Source organism: Myotis nattereri, assembly GCF_964212035.1.
Source record: "Myotis nattereri genome assembly, chromosome: 3".
NCBI classification, from domain to species: Eukaryota; Metazoa; Chordata; class Mammalia; order Chiroptera; family Vespertilionidae; genus Myotis; species Myotis nattereri.
This window is the reverse complement of record NC_138077.1, coordinates 123761817-123780542: the sequence shown is the minus strand read 5'-3', so window position 1 is coordinate 123780542 and position 18726 is coordinate 123761817. Positions and strand designations below refer to the sequence as shown.

The 18726-nt window shown below is 38.8% G+C and overlaps 1 protein-coding gene across 1 annotated transcript in view; it reads right to left on the bottom strand.

Annotated features, from left to right (window-relative positions):
• Positions 1 to 18726, bottom strand: part of PRP4K (pre-mRNA processing factor kinase PRP4K) — a 61541-nt gene that overhangs the window by 17237 nt on the left and 25578 nt on the right. Inside the window, exons 7-10 of the mRNA XM_081086633.1 lie at positions 12942 to 13015; positions 11467 to 11557; positions 2928 to 3075; positions 523 to 660 (exon numbers count right to left, since the gene is read on the bottom strand). Coding sequence (XP_080942759.1) covers positions 523 to 660; positions 2928 to 3075; positions 11467 to 11557; positions 12942 to 13015 — 451 coding nt within the window. The remainder of the gene's footprint in view (positions 1 to 522; positions 661 to 2927; positions 3076 to 11466; positions 11558 to 12941; positions 13016 to 18726) is intronic.

Sequence of the window (18726 nt, the reverse complement as noted above, 5' to 3'; positions counted from 1 at the left end):
TGCAGAGCCCAGGCTGGGTAGGCAGGGCCTACCTCTTTGGGGCGATCAATTGCAAAGCACTGCGTTTGATTGCCCCAAAGAGGGAGGCCCAGGCTACCTGGCCGGCGGCACTGCAGTGGGTAGCCTGGGCCTCCCTCTGTGGGGGCAATCCATTGCGGAGCCTCGGCTGGGTGGGCGGGACCTACCTCTTTGGGGTGACTGATCATGGAGCCCTGCAATCGATCGCCCCACAGAGGGAGGCCCAGGCTCCCTAGCCGGCAGCGCTGCAGCGGGTGGGGGGGGCCTCCTTCTGTGGGGCAATCAATCATGGGGCTCCCAGACTGTGAGAGAGCACAGGCCAGGCTGAGGGACCACCCCCCCAACATGCACGAATTTTGTGCGCTGGGCCTCTAATAAATAATTAAGTAAATAAAAATCAAACACCCAGAAAATCTGTCATTTCAATTGTTGTTTATCTTAAGTGAGGTTGGTAGAGATGAAGAAGCTAAATTTTCAGTTTATACAGAGGTCCTGACATTGTACCTGAGAGGCTCAAATACGAGACAGAGATGCTGTTTGTGATAAAAGTGTCTGAAGAGCCGCAAACAATGGAATTTGTCATCAGGATCAGCATCATTAAGTTTTTTCAAGAATTCTAGTTCTTTTAAACCAGTTTTCTGCCTGAAATAAAAAAGAAAATTAGGTCAAAATTAAATACATCCAGAATTTATATAAACTTAATAATAATATATATTTGCTAGTTCTGGTCTGATGTAGCATAGTTGATGTTAATTAGTTCGTATTTTTTTTTAAGTAGTAATAATAAATCTGTTGAGGAATGACAAGTCTCTGTATCACAGAGACCAGCCGTGGGCAAACTACGGCCTGCGGGCCGGATTTGGCCCGTTTGAAATGAATAAAACTATTGAAAAAAAAGACCGTACCCTTTTATGTAATGATGTTTACTCTGAATTTATATTAGTTCACACAAACACTTCATCCATGCTTTTGTTCCGGCCCTCCGGTCCAGTTTAAGAACCCATTGTGGCCCTCGAGTCAAAAAGTTTGCCCACCCCTGACATAGACAATACTTTACACTTAATCAAATACGATTTTCTGAAGTTAATTTCCAAAATAACCAATCAACAAAACAGAAACACTGAGGAATAAACTACCTTGCTTAAAGGGCAATCAATCATTTTATTCTCATTTTATTGAATAAATAAAATTTATTTATTTTACTGCACATTTTATTCTCAAGTCTTGATGTAAATACTATCTATCTATTATCTATCTATCTATCTATCTATCTATCTATCTCAGTGGTTCTCAACCTTCTGGCCCTTTAAATACAGTTCCTCATGTTGTGACCCCCAAACATAAAATTATTTTCATTGCTACTTCATAACTGTAATGTTGCTACTGTTATGAATCTTAATGTAAAATCTGATATGCAGGATGATCTTAGACGAGCCCTGTGAAAGGGTCGTTCGACCACCAAAGGGGTCGCGACCCACAGGTTGAGAACCACTGATCGATCTATTTTATCTATCTATCTATCTATCTATCTATCTATCTATCTATCTATGGCTAAGCGATCCTCTGACCGATGGCTATGTTGCACAATGACCACCAGGTGGCAGAAGCTCCGACCAGTAGCAATGACGCGCACTGACCACCAGGGGGCAGACAACACAGAGGCTGCAGAGCTACAGTGACTTGGCAGTGGCGATTTTCAGATGATGCACCCCGGAACCAGAGAGGAGGGAGCCCGATTCAGAGATGAGTCACCCGAGAACTGCTCTCTCACAACCCGGGACCCCTTGGGGGATGTCGGAGATCCGGTTTTGGCCCTATCCCCACAGGCCAGGCCAAGGGACCCCACCTGCTAGAGGAACCCCACTCACGCCGCAGACGCCCTTTGAGCCATGGCACTGACTGCCCCAGGTGCAACCGGCTGGGGAGTGACCACAGGAGGTTGGCTCCAGGGCATGTCTGGCCAGTCTTGCCCAGTCCTGCCCCACGGCCACCTTCTAATTAATTTCCTTTCAATGTGCACGAATCTGTGCACCAGGGCACTTGTGTTTAATAAAAGTGGAACCACATTGTATACAGTTTTGGTTCCTTAAGGGTCTAAGTAGGAAATGTCTCGCCAAATATTAATATTTGGTTATCCTCTAAAATTCTTGTTATAATTTGTCAATTAGCTACATTTTTTTAAAGGTAGTGTCTATAAAACAGGGGTTGGGGATAACCATCAAAACAAAACAACAAAAAACTTTCTAAGCATGGGGTGGCTTAAGACTTGAGTATAAATGCATGACATTTTTTTCCAGTGGTTCAAAACCAATACTAAGTTGAGTTTAACACCAGTTCAGTGTGTGGTATAAATTATGCATTAAAACATGTATGTGGAGTCAATAAAGGGTAGCTTTATTACACACACACACACAAAAAAACACACACAAAAAAAAACACATGTATGTGACAAGTAACCCTAGTCTATTAAAGGAAAAAGGCAACAGAAAGAAGATACAAATAATTCGCCAAACTATCTGATGAACTGGCTGTCCCCTTTTTGTAGGCCACCTTATGCTAATCAGTGACAGCTAATTAATATAATCCTTTTATTCCTCACCTCTGGTGTTGAGTTTAAGATATTCACAGCAAAAGATGGCCATAAGACAAACAGTAGAAAGAAGTAGTCTAAGTTAACATTAGTGCACAGTAGGTACTGACATGCACTGAAATGAATTAAATACAAATCAGACTATAGTTCTAGTACTTCACATATAACACATAGCTATAAATATCCAGTCAAAAAGGAATACTACAGTCATTTTATAGTTACAGTACTTATTTTACAGAATGTTACTTTTTTAAATGGCATTTAGAAATATTTTCATTTGAACAAAACAAGTGTTAAAGGTTTCATCACATTGACTTACATGAGTTCATTGTTTCTGATGATCTTTACAGCCACTTCTTGGTTGGCTCTTGCATTATCTCTGGCTCGTACGACATTACTGAATACACCTTGACCAGTGTAGCCATACACATTATAGCGCTTATCTAACACTTCACCTATGTTCACACCTAAAAGAGTAAATTAAAAAATTAGAATTTTGAGTACATAAATTATCAGAACTATGATACACAGAATAAATTAAAAAGTAGGAAACACAGTGCAATCACTCAAAATGCATGTCAAATCCTACTTCGTGCTTGATTTCCCAGACATCATAGAGAACCAAGCCCATGCCTCCACTGTCACTCTCTTCCATGTGGTTAATACTGCATGCCCACTTCCAATCATTACCAGGAGAGTTTTTGCTGTCTTATCAAATGCTAATGATTTTAACATTGAATATGGGAGAAATGTGCTGGTTGAAGTGTTTCCAACTGCAGTCCTGTATGACTAGTACCTCAAGTTCCTTGTATGTTGTTTCTCTTGGTTTCAGATCAAGATGAGCAAGTGATGTACTAACCTCTTCCTTCTGGAGGATTATCTCATGGCTGAAAATAACTGAATAAAATTAGGTTGCAAATCAAGTCTTCACTTTAATTTGCAATGCTTCTGGAGCTGCCTACATAAATTCAGCAGCTGCTAGATGAGCCAAACTTTTTAGGTGATGGCACTATGAAGAAGCTTTTACCAAATGTTACAATGAACGCTAGAATTAATAAGAATTGTGAAGGAAGGGAAAAAACCATCTAGAGACTGTTAGGAAGGACGCGGTCACAAGAGGGGCTGGCCCAGCTTCCAAAGGAGGCAGGCCAAGAGTGAGGAGAGATTTCTCAGCTGCAGAGTGGGGTTTTCCCTGTGAAGATCAAGGCCTGGATCTTGATCCAGAGTCCAGAGCACCAGAGCCAAGAAAAGTGGCCCAGGTAACATCTAGTTGTGAAAAGGTGGCGGGGTTTCTGGCCCCTGGGGAGACTGGAGCCAATCAGAGATAAAGCCACCATTTTGGTGTTTTTTTAAAAAAACAGAGCAGCCGAAACCGGTTTGGCTCAGTGGATAGAGCGTCAGCCTACGGACTGAAAGGTCCCAGGTTGGATTCCGGTCGGGGGCATGTACCTGGGTTGCGGGCACTTCCCCAGTGGGAAGCGTGCAGGAGGCAGCTGATCGATGTTTCTCTCTCGTAGATGTTTCTAACTCTCTATCTCTCTCCCTTCCTCTCTGTAAAAAATCAATAAAATATAGTTAAAACAAACAAACAAACAAAAAAAAAACAGAGCAGCCTGGCCCGCATGGCTCAGTGGTTGAGTGTCACCTATGAACCAGGAGGTCACAGTTTGATTCCAGGTCAGGGCACATGCCCAGGTTGCTGGCTCGATCCCCAGTGTGGGATGTGCAGGAGGGAGCTGATCAATGATTCTCTCTCATCGTTAATGTTTATGTCTCTCTCCCTCTCCCTTCCTTTTAGAACTTAATAGCAAAATATGTATTTAAAAAAATAGTAATAAAATTAAATAAAAAACCCATAGCACAGGGTTTTCCTTTGCAGCCATTCACCTGAGGCTTTGGTGAAAGAAGGCAGTGTGGACTGGAATTACCTGAGGAGTGGCTAGGGTCGGAAGCATTGAGGGGAGACATGGAAAACTGGTGGCAGAGAGATCTGCAGTCAGTCATCCCATGGCCATACAGAAGGGGACACTGTTCCTGATAGTCGCAGACCCCTCCCAGCAGCTGCAACTGGAGGGGAAATGCAAATATCCTGCCCTAAGGGATACCACTGACCCCACACTCAGGAATCCCACTTGTCACACCCTACATCTTGACCCCTGCAGAGGCTACAATAGCAGAGGCCAAGCCTATGGGTCTGAACAATCTCAGAAGCATCACTGACTGGCTTGGGGTGGAGTCATCTACCCCACTGTCCTAGGAACCTAACTACTGCTTCCTCCTCACAGGAGAGTGGATAGAAACTCCTGGATGCCCAGTGATCTCCCTGGACTGCATAAGAGATCTCTGCCCAACCAAGGGCAGGGAAAATTTCTGGGGCACTCTCAGAGGAATAGCTATAGAATGGAGAAAGACACCCACCATTTTTCCTGAAATCTGAACATCCCTACTCACGGGAGACCCAAGGTCACGTACGACCAATTCCACCAAAAGTCCTTTCAGAAAGAGCCTTTTCAGTGATTAAGAGACAGCTGGCCAACAGGTGAAAGCGGGTGGAGGTGGAGACCAAGGAACAAGTTTGCTGACCTGAACCTGGGCCCTGTGGTGCTAACAAGCTGGCCCTAGAGTGCAGCTTGGTCCCTTCTGCCCACAGCCAAGTCCTGTGAAGACAGACACAAACTGTGGATCACTTGAAACTTCGAACAGACTGCACAGAGCCAAACATGGACAGCTTCTGACCATGGCTAGGACCCAAGTACCTCCCAGGAGGCCCAGAACAGACAAAACAGTCAACATCAGTCAACAGAAGACCAGAATACAGAGGCACTAACTTTGCTAAGATAAATATCACTTTTTTTCTTCTTTTTTGCATTACCTTCTTTTTATTTATTGCTGTATTATTTTGTCTCTCCTTTTTGTTGTATCTCTTATTTTTCTTTTCCCTTTTCTTACTCTATTTTTCTCCTTTCTACTAGTATTTCTTTTTTCCTTTTTGTAATTTTTCTTCCTCTTTCCCTTTATACCATTTTCCTTCTCCTATCCTTTATTCTTATTTTCTTTCTGGGTTTCCCTTCTGCACTTTCAAGTTCTTTGCTCTCCCCTTGCTCTCTTTCCTTCTCATATCTTTTTTTCTTTTATTATTCTTGCTCGCTCTTCTCTTTCCTAATTCTTTTTTCTTTTGTGGTATCTTTTGTTGTTCTTGTAGGAGTCATTTTTTTTATGTTTTTGTTTTGTTTTGTTCTGTCAGCACCTGCACAACAGCTTGCATGATGTGGTCGGGGTGAGCCTCATAGTCAACCAGCCTGAGAGGAGATCCCAACAACGAATGGGACAACAAACAATACCCAATTACAATGGCAGATTCCAAATAAGCCACACAAGGGACATGCCTAGAGCATCCAACTCAGGAGATAAGAAAATCTGCACTATTGGGCACCACAGAACACTTACTATATAAGGCCACCCAAAGAAGATTGGGAGGCATAGCCGTTTGATCTAATAACATAGAAACAAATACAAAGGGAAATAAAAAATGGAGAGACAAAGAAACAACCTCCAAATAAAAGAAAAGAAGGATGCTCTTCTTTTCTAGAAGAATAATATCTGATATCAAAAATACATGAGAAGGAATCAAAGGTATAAGTTCCAATCAGTGATTTGGAAGATAAGGTAGAAAAAAACACCCAATTAGAGTGGGAAAAAAATTAAAAAGCAGGAACTTTGGGACACCATGAAACATAATAACATTTACATCATAGGGATAACAGAAGAAGATAGTGAGCAAAGAATCAAGAACCTGTTATAAGAAAAACTGACATAAAACTTCCCTAACCTGGTGAAAAAAAACATCATACAAGTTCAGAAAGCACAGAATTCCAATCAAGATGGACCCAAAGAGACCCACTGCAAGACACATCATAATTAAAATGACAAATGTTAAAGACAAAGAAAGAATCTTAAAGGCAGAAAGAGACAGAAAGTTACCTACAAAGGAATACCCTTTAGAATGTCAGCTGATTTCTCAACAGAAACACTTCAGGCCAGAAGGAATTGGCATAGAACATTCAAAGTAATGAAAAGCAAGGACCTGAACCCCAAGACTACTCTATCCAGCAAGGCTATCATCTTAAATTAAAGGTAAAATAAAAGGCTTCCAGGACAAAAAAAGACTAAAGGAGTACATTACCAATAAACCAGCACTGTAAGAAATGTTAAAGGGAGTGCTTTAAGAAGAAGAAATTGAGAGAGGGTAACATGGGTATAAAGAAAAAAATGCCAATAAAAAGGTACCTATCTATAATAATAAAAGCATAATATGCTAATTAGACCAAACATCCTTCCAGACGATGCCAGGGCTGCGAGGGAATACCGGGTTCTGGGTGCCTGCCGGCGTCCATCTGGGTGCCCTAGATGCCAGAGGGAAGCTGGTGCCAGCAGCCAGGGGAAGGAAGGCCTACTCTTACACGAATTTTGGGCATCGGGCCTCTAATCAATAATAACCATAAATATAAAAGAACTAAAAGCTCCAGTCAAAAGACAGGGTAGCTGAATGGATAAGAAAACATGACCCATATAAATGCTGTTTAAGAGACTCATCTCAGAACAAAAGATACACACAAACTAAAAGTGAAGGGATGGTAAAAATATTCCATGTAAGTGAAAATGAAAACAAAGCTGAGGTAGCAATATTCATATCTGACAAAACAAACTTCCAAATAAAGACCATAACAAGAAATAAAGAAAGATACTACATAATACTACATGATCCAATAAGAGGATATACCAGGTAACCCTGATAAACATATATGCACCCAAAATAGAAGCACTTTACATATATATATAAAAAAACACTCTTGGAAGAATTTAAGGGAGAGATCAATAGCAATACAGTCATAGTAGGGCAATTTAATACCTCACTAACATCACTGGATAGATCTTCCAGATAAAATATCAACAAGGAAACATCAGCCTTAAATGACACACTAGATCAGAGATGGATTTCACTGATTTTTATAGAATATTTCATCCAAAAGCAGAATACACATGCTTCTCAAGTGCACATGGGTCATTCTCAAAGATACACGTTAGGATACAAAACAAGTCTCTACAAGTTCAAGAAGAATGAAATCATATCAAGCATATTCTCAATCACAATGGCATGAAATTAGATATCAACTACAGTAAAAATACTAAAAACATTCAAACACATGGAGACTAAGTAGCATGTTATTAAACAATGAATGGGTTACCAATGAGATGAAAGAAGATATCAAAAACTCCCAGGAAACAAATAAAAATATAAGCACAGCAACCCAAAACCTATGAGACTAGTGAAATGAGTCCTGAGAGGGAAGCTCATAGCACTAGAGGCCTACCTCAAGAAACAAGAAACATTTCTAATAAATTATCTAACTGTACAACTTAAAGAATTAGAAAGATAAGAAAAGCCCAAAGTAGAAGAAAGGAAATAAAGATCAGAGTAGAAATAAATGAATATAAAGACTAAAAAACAATACAAAAGATTTTTAAAAAAATATATTTTATTGATTTTTTTACAGAGAGGAAGGGAGAAAGACAGAGAGTTAGAAACATCGATGAGAGAGAAATATCGATCAGCTGCCTCCTGCACACCTCCCACTGGGGATGTGCCCGCAACCAAGGTACATGCCCTTGGCCAGAATCGAACCTGGGACCGACCATTCAGTCCGCAGGCCAATGCTCTATCCACTGAGCCAAACCAGTTAGGGCCAAAAGATTTTTAAAAAACAAGAGCTAGTTCTTTGAAAAGATAAACAAAATTGATTAACCTTTAGCCAGTCTCATCAAGAAACAGGACCCAGGCCCTAACCAGTTTGGCTCAGTGGACAGAGCGTCGGCCTGCGGACTAAAAGGTCCCAGGTTCGATTCTGGTCAAGGTCATGTACCTTGGTTGCGGGCACATCCCCAGTAAGAGGTGTGCAGGTGACAGCTGATTGATGTTTCTCTCTCATCAATGTTTCTGACTCTCTATCCCTCTCCCTTCCTCTCTGTAAAAAATCAATAAAATATATTTTAAAAAGAAAGAAAAAAAGAAAGAAAGAAAGAAAGAAAGAAAGAAAGAAAGAAAGAAAGAAAGAAAGAAAGAAAGAAAGAAAGGAAGAAAGGAAGAAAGAAAGAAAGAAAGAAAGAAACAGGACCCAGTAACAACTGACCCCACAAAAATATAAAGGATTGCAAAAAAAAAAAAAAAAAAGAACCATACACCATGACTGAGTGGGATTTATCAGTATTCCAGGGATGCAAGGCTGGTACAATATTCGCAAATCAATAAATGTGATACATCACATAAACAAACTCAAAGACAAAAATCACAGTACCATATCAATAGACGCAGAAAAGGCATTTGACAAAATCCAACACCCATTTTTGATAAAAACTCTCAGCAAAATAGGATTAGAGGGAGCAATACCTCAACATAATAAAGGCCATATATGACAAACCTACAGCCAACAACAATGTGCAAAAACTAAAACCATTTCCCCTAGGAACAGGAACAAGACACAGATGTCCGCTTTTAACACTCTTATTCAATGTAGTAATGGAAGTCCTAGCCACAGAGATCTGACAAGAAGAAATAAAAGGCTTCAAATTGGAAAGGAAGAAGTAAATTTATCATTAATTGCAGATGACATTAAACTGTACATAGAAAACCCTAAAGACTCCATAAAAAAAAAACCCTAAATTTAATAAATGATTTTGGCGCCCTAGCTGGCTTGGCTCAGTGGATCGAGCATCGGCCTGCGGACTGAAAGGTCCCAGATTCGATTCTGGTCAGGGACACATGCCTGGCTTCTGGGCTCAATCCCAAGTAGGGGGAGTGTAGGAGGCAGCTGATCAATGATTCTCTCATTAGTGATGTTTCTCTCTCTCCCTCTCTGAAATCAATAAAAATGTATTAAAAAATAAAATAATAAATGAATTTGACAATGTAGCAGAATACAAAATTAACACCCAGAATCGATGGTATTTTTATACACCAATAATGAACTTTCAGAAAGAGAAACAAAACAAAAAAATCCCATTTTCCACTGCAACAAAAGAGATACTTAGGAATAAACTTAAGCAAGATGGTAAAAGATGACCTGTACTCAGAATATGACAGGATGTTGAAAAAAGAGATAGAGGAAATTATAAACAAGTGGAAGAATATACTGTATTCATGAACTGGTAGAATCAACATCATTAAAATGTCCATACTACCCAAAGCAATTTATAGATTCAATGCAATGCTGATTAAAATACCAATGGCATATTTCACAGACCTAGAACAAACATTCCAAAAATTTATATGGAACCACAGAAGACCTCGAATAGCCACAGCAATCTTGAGAAAGAAGAACAAGGGCATGGGAAATACATTACCGGATATAAAGTTATGCTACAAAACCACTGTAATCAAAAGAGCCTGGTCTTGGCACAAGAACAGACATATACGTAGATCAATGGAACAGAACAGAGAACTCAGAAATTGACCAAAGCCATTTTGCGTAATTAGTATTTGACAAAGGAAGCAAGAGCATACAATTCAGTAGAGTAAAGATAGTCTCTAATAAACGGTGTGGGAAAATTGGACAGATACATGCAAAAAAAATGAAACTAGACCACCAACTTATACCATACACAAAAATAAACTCAAAATGTATGAAAGATTTAAATGTAAGCCATGAACCAATAAAAATCTTAGAAAAAACTATAGGCAGCAAAATCTCAGACATTTCTCGTAGCAACATGTTTATGGATACATCTCCTAGGGCAAGGGAAACTAAGGAGAAAATAAACAAAGGGGACTACATCAAAATAAAAAGCTTCTGCACAGCAAAAGAAACCATCAACAAAACAACAAGAGAGCCCACTGCATGGGAGAACATATCTGCCAATGATATATCTGATAAGGGGTTAATTTCCAAAATATACATACAAAGAACTCACACAAATCAACAAAAGACAAACAAATTAAAAATGGGCAAAGGATCTGAACAGACACTTCTCCAAAGAGGACATACAGATGGCCAAGAGACATTAAAAAATGCTCAACGCCTCTAATCATCAGATGAAAATTAAAACAATAAGGTTATCACTTCATACCTGTCACAATGGCTACTATCAATAAATCAACAAACAACAAGTGCTGTCGAGGATGTGGAGAAAAGGGAACCCTAATGGACTGCTGGTGGGAATGCAGACTAGTGCAGCCACTGTGGAAAACAATATGGAGGCTCCTCAAAAAATTTAAAATAGAGCTGCCATTTCAACCAGTGATCCCTCTTCTCAAAATATATCCTAAGAATCCCAAAAAATCAATCAGAAAGAATATATATATACCCCTATGTTCATAGCAGTGCTATTTAGAATTGCGAAGATCTGGAAACAGCCCAAGTGCCTATCAATTGATGAGTGGATAAAAGAGCTGTAATAACATTTACACAATGGAATACTATGCAGCTATATAAAGGAAGAAGCTCTTACCCCAGGAGACAGCATGGATGGACCTGGAGATTATATGCTAAGCGAAATAAGGCAGTTACAGAAGAATAAATATCATGTGGAATGTAATGAACAAAATAAACTGATGAACAAAATAGGTCCAGAGGTATGGATACATGGAACAGAATAACAGATCTCAGTGCAGGGATAGGAAGAGATTAACAAAAGAGCATATATGCGTAACCCATACACAAAGACAAACAGTAAGGGGAAGGCCAGAGGTGGGGCAGGGGTTGGGGGAAGAGGGGCAGAAAGGGAAAAAATGGGAGACTCCTGTCAACAATAAATAAATACATACATACATACATAAATAAAATTCATAAGAATTGTGCACTTACGATAATAGCCTTCTGCATCAGTCCAGTTATCCCTGAGGTTAGGATTCTCTTTAAAGTCTTTTCCAATGCCAGCAGCCCGAAGACGAGCGCTCTAAAATTAAGGAGGCAAAATTAGCTGTTTACCCACTAAATCAGGTTGACATTTCAAGTACTTTCGTTAAACAAAAATGGGTGAACCAGCTATAATTTAATAAGACATTTCATGCTAAATTAAATAAACTCTTACTGTCACTCATGTAAATGTGACAAGGATGAAATATGAGTACCAGAGTCTTCTGCATTATCATAATATCATTTAGGGGGAAAAAGTAATGAAGTATCTTTAAAAACTTTTGGGAATATGATGAAGACATTATAAATAAAAATAAAAACTCAAACCAGATCTGATTTTCCTTAGCTATTGATAGAGGACAAAAATTACAGATTGGCACTCGGTTAACAGTAAGTATACAACTCTCTCTTCTACCAGTTTTCACATTTCTTTTACTGCCTTGTCCATGTAACACCCCTTGCTTGTCTTCCCATATATGTATATGGAAGGTCACTGGCTGTACTAATTAAACCTGCAAGGGAAATTAAAGAGTATCGGGTACTTCTGAAGAGTCCATCACACGTCATTCTCCAAGATATCCAGAAGATGCCTTAACATCAACCAGACAAATGATGGTTCAATAATAATTTTATCCTCTCTTAACCTGTCCTTTTTTTTTGGGGGGGGGGGGGGAGATAGGGGAATCCTTTTGCAAAACATGAATGTGATACATTACTTAAGCTAATTACCAATGTCTGCTGGGATGTGGGCACTGGCTGCTTATCCTATTCCATTTTAAAATTCTGTTAAATGCTTATCCTTCCCACCTCCTCTTACCAAAGCTTCCTATTTCTCAAGTTTCCTTATTTTTGAGTATTAGTTTTAAAACGTTTTCAAGAAAAGGCACTGATAAAAATGACTAAAGGACCAAAATTTCTTAACCCATTCCTTATAACATTTTTAACTCTTCAATGAACTTTATTAGCCCCAAATCCTTAAGTTCTCCATCATGTACAATATAAAAGCACAAAGTGAATTCTGTTTTAATAAAGGCCTGGAAATTATTGATATCATCTTGTCTCACCTAACTACCTCCCCCCACATACACAGTTTATAAATCTAAGAAAAAAGTTGTTTCAAAAAATTAACTATACCTTTAAGTCATTAGGCATTTAACTTTCATGAAGCTCTCAAACTATTCTGCTGTCACTGTTTTAAAATTGTAACTTAATTTCAGAATTAGAGAAAAGTTACAAAACTAGTACAGAGAGTTTCCAGGTACCCTTCACCTAGTTATCCAAATGCTAACACTTATTAATTTGCTCTATTCATCTCTTTATCTTTCCCTCTCTCTGCACACACACACACACACACACACACAAATACAAATTTGTTATCTATATTTTTTGGTTTAATAGCTGTGTTATGATTTAAAATTACTTACATCAAAATATGCAGCAAACATATCATCAGATTCTGTAAACATATCAGGTGCCAACAGCTTTTTCTGAGCTGACCCTTAATGGAAATTAACATTAATATTTGAAAAATGAAGAGATACAAATTAAAGTACAAATAATGGAAAAACACCAATAGCAATTCAAACTTTTTTCTTCTTGTACATGAGTTTTTCATTAATAATCAACTTAAAATCACTTTATAACACTTAAGATATATAAAGCCATCCACTTTTTACTAAAAGGGAATCCTATATAAAAGAGAAACGTGCAAATTAGCTGTCCCTCTGCTACGCACAAGCCATGCCCACAAGCAAATCAGAGTGACTATGCAAATTAACCCAACAAAGATGGTGGTTAGTTTGCATACACAGGTGTCAGGCGCCCCAGGAGGCGATGGCAGCAGCCAGCTCCCAGGACCATTGCCGGCACAGGAGGCAAGGCCTACCGCGTCAAACCACGCCTGCGGGTTCCCAGGACTTTCACCAGTCGGGGAGCCAAGGCCACCCGCACCTAGACATGCCCACGGGCTCCTGGGACCTTGCCAGTGGAGACTGGGAGGTTTGGAGGACTTGGCAGAACAGGAGACCACTGGACGTAGAGCAGAGTGAGAGAGAGGGCAGCTTGGAGGGCGTGGCTCCCTGTCTCCCCAGCTTCCTCATCACAGCTGTGGAAACTGACAGCAGGGAGGAGGAAGTCCACCCCCACAGAATCAGCCAGAATCAGCCTTTGGTCAGACAGCTCTCAGCGGCCTGATAGCCAGGACTCTCATTCACCTCCCTCTCAGACAGTGACAGTAGAGAGGTGGGACTATGTCTAAAGAACAACTGTTGTTATAACGTAGCTCTGCAGCCAAAAGATGGTGGTATTATCAACAGAAAGTGTCTGCAGAACAGCATGTGTCTGCTCTTGAAAGAAGGTGGCACCTGCAACAGAATGCGGCGCCTTCTCAGCAAAAATGGAGTACATGAGGATGCAATTCTCGAACATAGTTGTGGTAAAATGACTGTTTGATGTGAACTTTGCCTATCACTAAATTTCTCTGATGAAAAACCATCCGATGGGAAATTTACTCGATGTTGTAGCAAAGGGAAAGTCTGTCCAAATGATATACATTTTCCAGATTACCTGGCATATTTAAAAATATTAATGACAAATGAAGATTCTGACAGTAAAAATTTCATGGAAAATATTCATTCCATAAATAGTTCTTTTGCTTTTGCTTCCATGGGTGCAAATATTGCATCACCATCAGGATATGGGCCATACTATTTTAGAATACACGGACAAGTTTATCACCACACTGGAACTTTACATCCTGCGGATGGTGTTTCTCAGAAGTTTGCTCAACTCTATATTTTGGATACAACCAAAGCTACAAGTAAAAGTTTAGCAATGCCAGAAAATCAGGGCTGCTCAGAAAGACTCATGATTAACATCAACAACCTCATGCATGAAATAAATGAATTAACAAAATCTACAAGATGCTACATGACATAGAAAAGGAAGCCCAATCGGAAGCAGCAGCAAAAGGTATTGCTCTCACAGAAGTAACAATGGCGATTAAACCGAGCATAACAGTGACCAGGGTAGATATAATTCTCCCCGTGTAACCGAGCTTGCTGTCATATTCAGAAACAAAGATGGAAAACCTCCTTTTGAAAGGGACTTGCTCATTTATTGTAAACCAGATCCCAATAATCCAAATACCACTAAAATGAAACGAATCAATATCCTGTTTCCTACATTAGATGCAATGACATATCTTATTATTTTCCACATGGTGAAAAAGGCTGGGGAACAGGTATTGCATTAAGACTCAGAGACAACAGTGTAATCGACAATGATACTAGACAAAATGTAAGGACACGAGTCACACAAATGCAGTATGATGGATTTCATCTCTCTGTGCGGGACACGTTCAATCCTATTTTAAATGCAGGAAAATTAACTCAACAGTTTATCGTGGATTCATATTCAAAAATAGAGACCAACGGGATATAAATTTCATCAAAGCAAACCAATCTAAGTTGAGAGTTGAAAAATATAGTGGTTTGATGGATTATCTCAAATCTAGATCTGAAAATGACAATGTGCCGTTTTATCAATGGTAAAATGCTAATACTTCCATCATCTTCTGAGGGTAGTCCCAAAAATATGCAGCAGCAATATCAGGATGCTATGGCAATTGTAACGAAGTATGGCAAGCCCGATTTATTCATAACCATGACATGCAAACCTAAATGGGCAGATATTGCATACAATTTACAACACTGGCAAAAAGGAAAACAGACCTGACTTGGTAGCCAGAGTTTTTAATATTTAGCGGAATGCTCTTTTAAATGATAACTATAAAGTCCATTTATTTGGCAAAGTAATAGCTAAAATTCATGTCATTGAATTTCAGAAACGCGGACTGCCTCACGGTCACATATTATTGATATTAAGATAGTGAGTCCAAATTACGTTCCTCTAATTAATTCCCTTTCAATGTGCATGAATTTCATGCACCGGGCTACTGGTCTATATATATATAAAAGCCTAATATGCTAAGTGTCCGACTGATTGGTCAACCACTCAACCACTTGCTATGACACACACTGACAACCAGGGGGGCAGATGCTCTGACCGATAGGTTAGCTTGCTGCTGGGGTCCGGCTGATTGGGACTGTGCAAGAGGGGCCGGACACACCCTGGAGCCCTCCTGCAGTCCCTCCCCTGCCGGTCGGCCCCGATGGGGACTGGGAAAGACAGGCCAGACATGCCCTGGAGCCAACCTCCGGCACTCCCTCCCCAGCCTCTAAAATATTTCTTCTAATTAATTTCCTTTCGAAGTGCACAAATTCGTGCACCAAGCCTCTAGTATTTCATAAAGTTCTACTATATAATACCAATTCTTTCACCAACATGATTATGTATTAAAGTAAAAACTCCTCTTTAGAAATTGTATTTCTGCCCTGGCCAGTGTGGGCTCAGTTGGGCATCATTCCACATGCACAGAAGTTGCTGGTTCAATTCTCGGTCAGGGCACATGCCACAGTTGCAGGCTCATTCCCTGGTAGGAAGCATGCAGTAACACATTAATGTTTCTCTCTCTCTTCCTCTCTTTCTAAAACAGTTAAAAAAAAAACCTAAAAAAATAAAAATTAAATTCTAAATTGTAACTTAAATCTCAAAATATTAATATCCCCATTATAGATATAGGTCTATATCTATTTCTCTTCTAAAAAGTCCAATAAATCCATAAAAATCAGGGCAAAAAAAATTAAAGAGTTCTTAGAAAAAAATAATACAAATTAAAATAACAATGAAATACCATCTCTCTCTTATGAGACTGGCTAAAAATTCCAAGTATGACAACATTTTGTTAATAAAGCTCTCAATAAACAAGCATTCAGACATTGGTTGTGGATGGCAATTAATTGTACCTCCAATATAGAGGGGAATTTAGAAATATACAGAAAAATTATATATTCATTTACTCTTCTGGCTCATCTATCCCACTTCTAGGAAACCATTTCAAAGGTACAGTGGCAAGCATAAAAAGAAAATGACTTAATGCACAACACTATTCTAATTCTCCAATGAATAACCAACTGGACATACCTCACATATACACCATTAGAAGACAGGTTAAATAAACTATGTCACATTCATTTCATTGGAATAGATCACAGTTATAAAAAGTAAAGATATTTTCATACAGATGAGTATATACAGTATACTTTTAAAAAATATTTATTTTTATTGATTTCAGAGAAGAAGGGAGAGAGGGAGAGAAAGAGAGAGAGAGAGAGAAACATCAATGATGAGAGAGAATCACTGATCGGCTGTCTCCTGCATGCCCCTACTGGGGGTCAAGCCCGCAACCAGGCCACATGCCCTAAGTGGAAATTGAACCCAGGACCCTTCCATCCGCAGGCTGACACTCTATCCACTGAGCCAAACTGGCTAGGGCTTTGCTATAGTATGCTTTTGTTGTGCCTGTGTAGGTAGATTAAATAAACTATAGCACATTCATTACATTAGAATAAAATGCAGTTATAAAAAGAAGTAAAGTTATTTTCATGAAGATGAATGTGTATACTAGTGTGCTTTTCTTTGTGCCTGTGTAGGTAGAACACAAATACATACACTGAAAGATTTTTTAATAATTTTTAAAAACACAGAAAATTATTAAAAAGCAAAAGCAAATAAATCTAAACCTATCAAATTGGCAGTACAACTTTAAAACTGTTGTGACTATATATCTTGTAATGCATTACAATAACAAAAATAACTATTACATTTCAAATTGCATTCAGTACATTTTATATCAGTAGTCATACTGACAACTCTGTATATATGAAAGTTTGAAAATAAAAACCTGAGTTATCAGGTTATTGGCACCAAGTTTTTCACATTAAAAGAGATAGAAATTGAAAATCAAATTATTTAATAAAAACTCTATAATCTCAAATTTAATTGGCAATATCAATATAAATTCCTCCTTTCCAAAAATGTATATATTTTTTAGCTTTGGCTGCAAAAAAGGTCCAGGAGTAATGAGCATCTCAAATTGCCCTATGATCTCTAAATACCTGCCTACTAAAGGAACCAGGAGCAACAGCTGATTCTGTTCTGGGTCAAGATATGCACAAGGTGAAATATCTTACTGTGGTAGAACAGGAGTCAGAAAATAAAAGACTGGGCCAAATTTGGCCCCTGGCTTATTTTTGTATGGCCCATTTGTACATTTTTAAACGACTGGGGAAAGACATGAAGAATATTTTGTGTCATGTGAAAATTTTATAAAATTTAAATTTCGGTGTCCATACAGCTTTTTTAGGAACACAGCCATTCATGGTCATTCATTTGTTCTGGCTGTCGCTGCTTCTGTATTACAGCAGCAGGGTTCAGTAGTTGGGACAGAAAACAATAGTCTAAAATAATTTACTACCTGACCTTTTACAGAGTTTGCTGAACCTAACCTAGAAAATATTAAATACTGTAGGATTTAGGTCAAAAAACATCAGAAACCAACTTAAAAGGGCTCCTTCCCTACCTTAGCTCAAGAGAGAAAAATCTGAACTTCAAAAAGAAAACTGACACACGTATTGTAATACATGTACAAAATGATACCAACTAAAACACAACAAAAATCTCATTGGTCATCTGTGGAAGCACGATGGCACCAACTTTATTCAATACTAAAAATTGTTCAATAAAGAAAAATAATCAAGCATTTATCCTGCCCTTTCCTGTACAAACTACACTTTGGGGTAACCAACAAATGGAAAACTTAAGACAACCACACACATCCCTTGATGTAATGATGCAAGTACAAACCACCACTTATGAAATATTTTTGCCAAAAAAATTAAACCTAAATCCATTTACCTCTCTAACACTAACCACTAGTTTTCAAGAAATACTGAGGACACAGGAAATTAAATAAAGGACATAAGAATGTGAACAAACAAAATCAGAATGGAAAAGTTTACAGAACACATGGCCCTAGTATCCTCCATAAGTAAATGGGGGGTGGGGTGGGGTGGGGTAGGAAATGGAGGAAAAAAACAATTAAGAATAAGAAAGACTTAGGACATTAGAAATCAACTATTTATATACCCCAAATATATGTGCATCTTATTTGGGTTTTGATTCAAACCAGCCATTAAGTCTTTATCTAACAAAGATACAAACTGAAATATGTAGAGATGAAGTGAAATCGTGGCAAGGATTTGCTTTAAAATACTCTAGCAAGTAAACCACAAGGCTATGAATATGAGG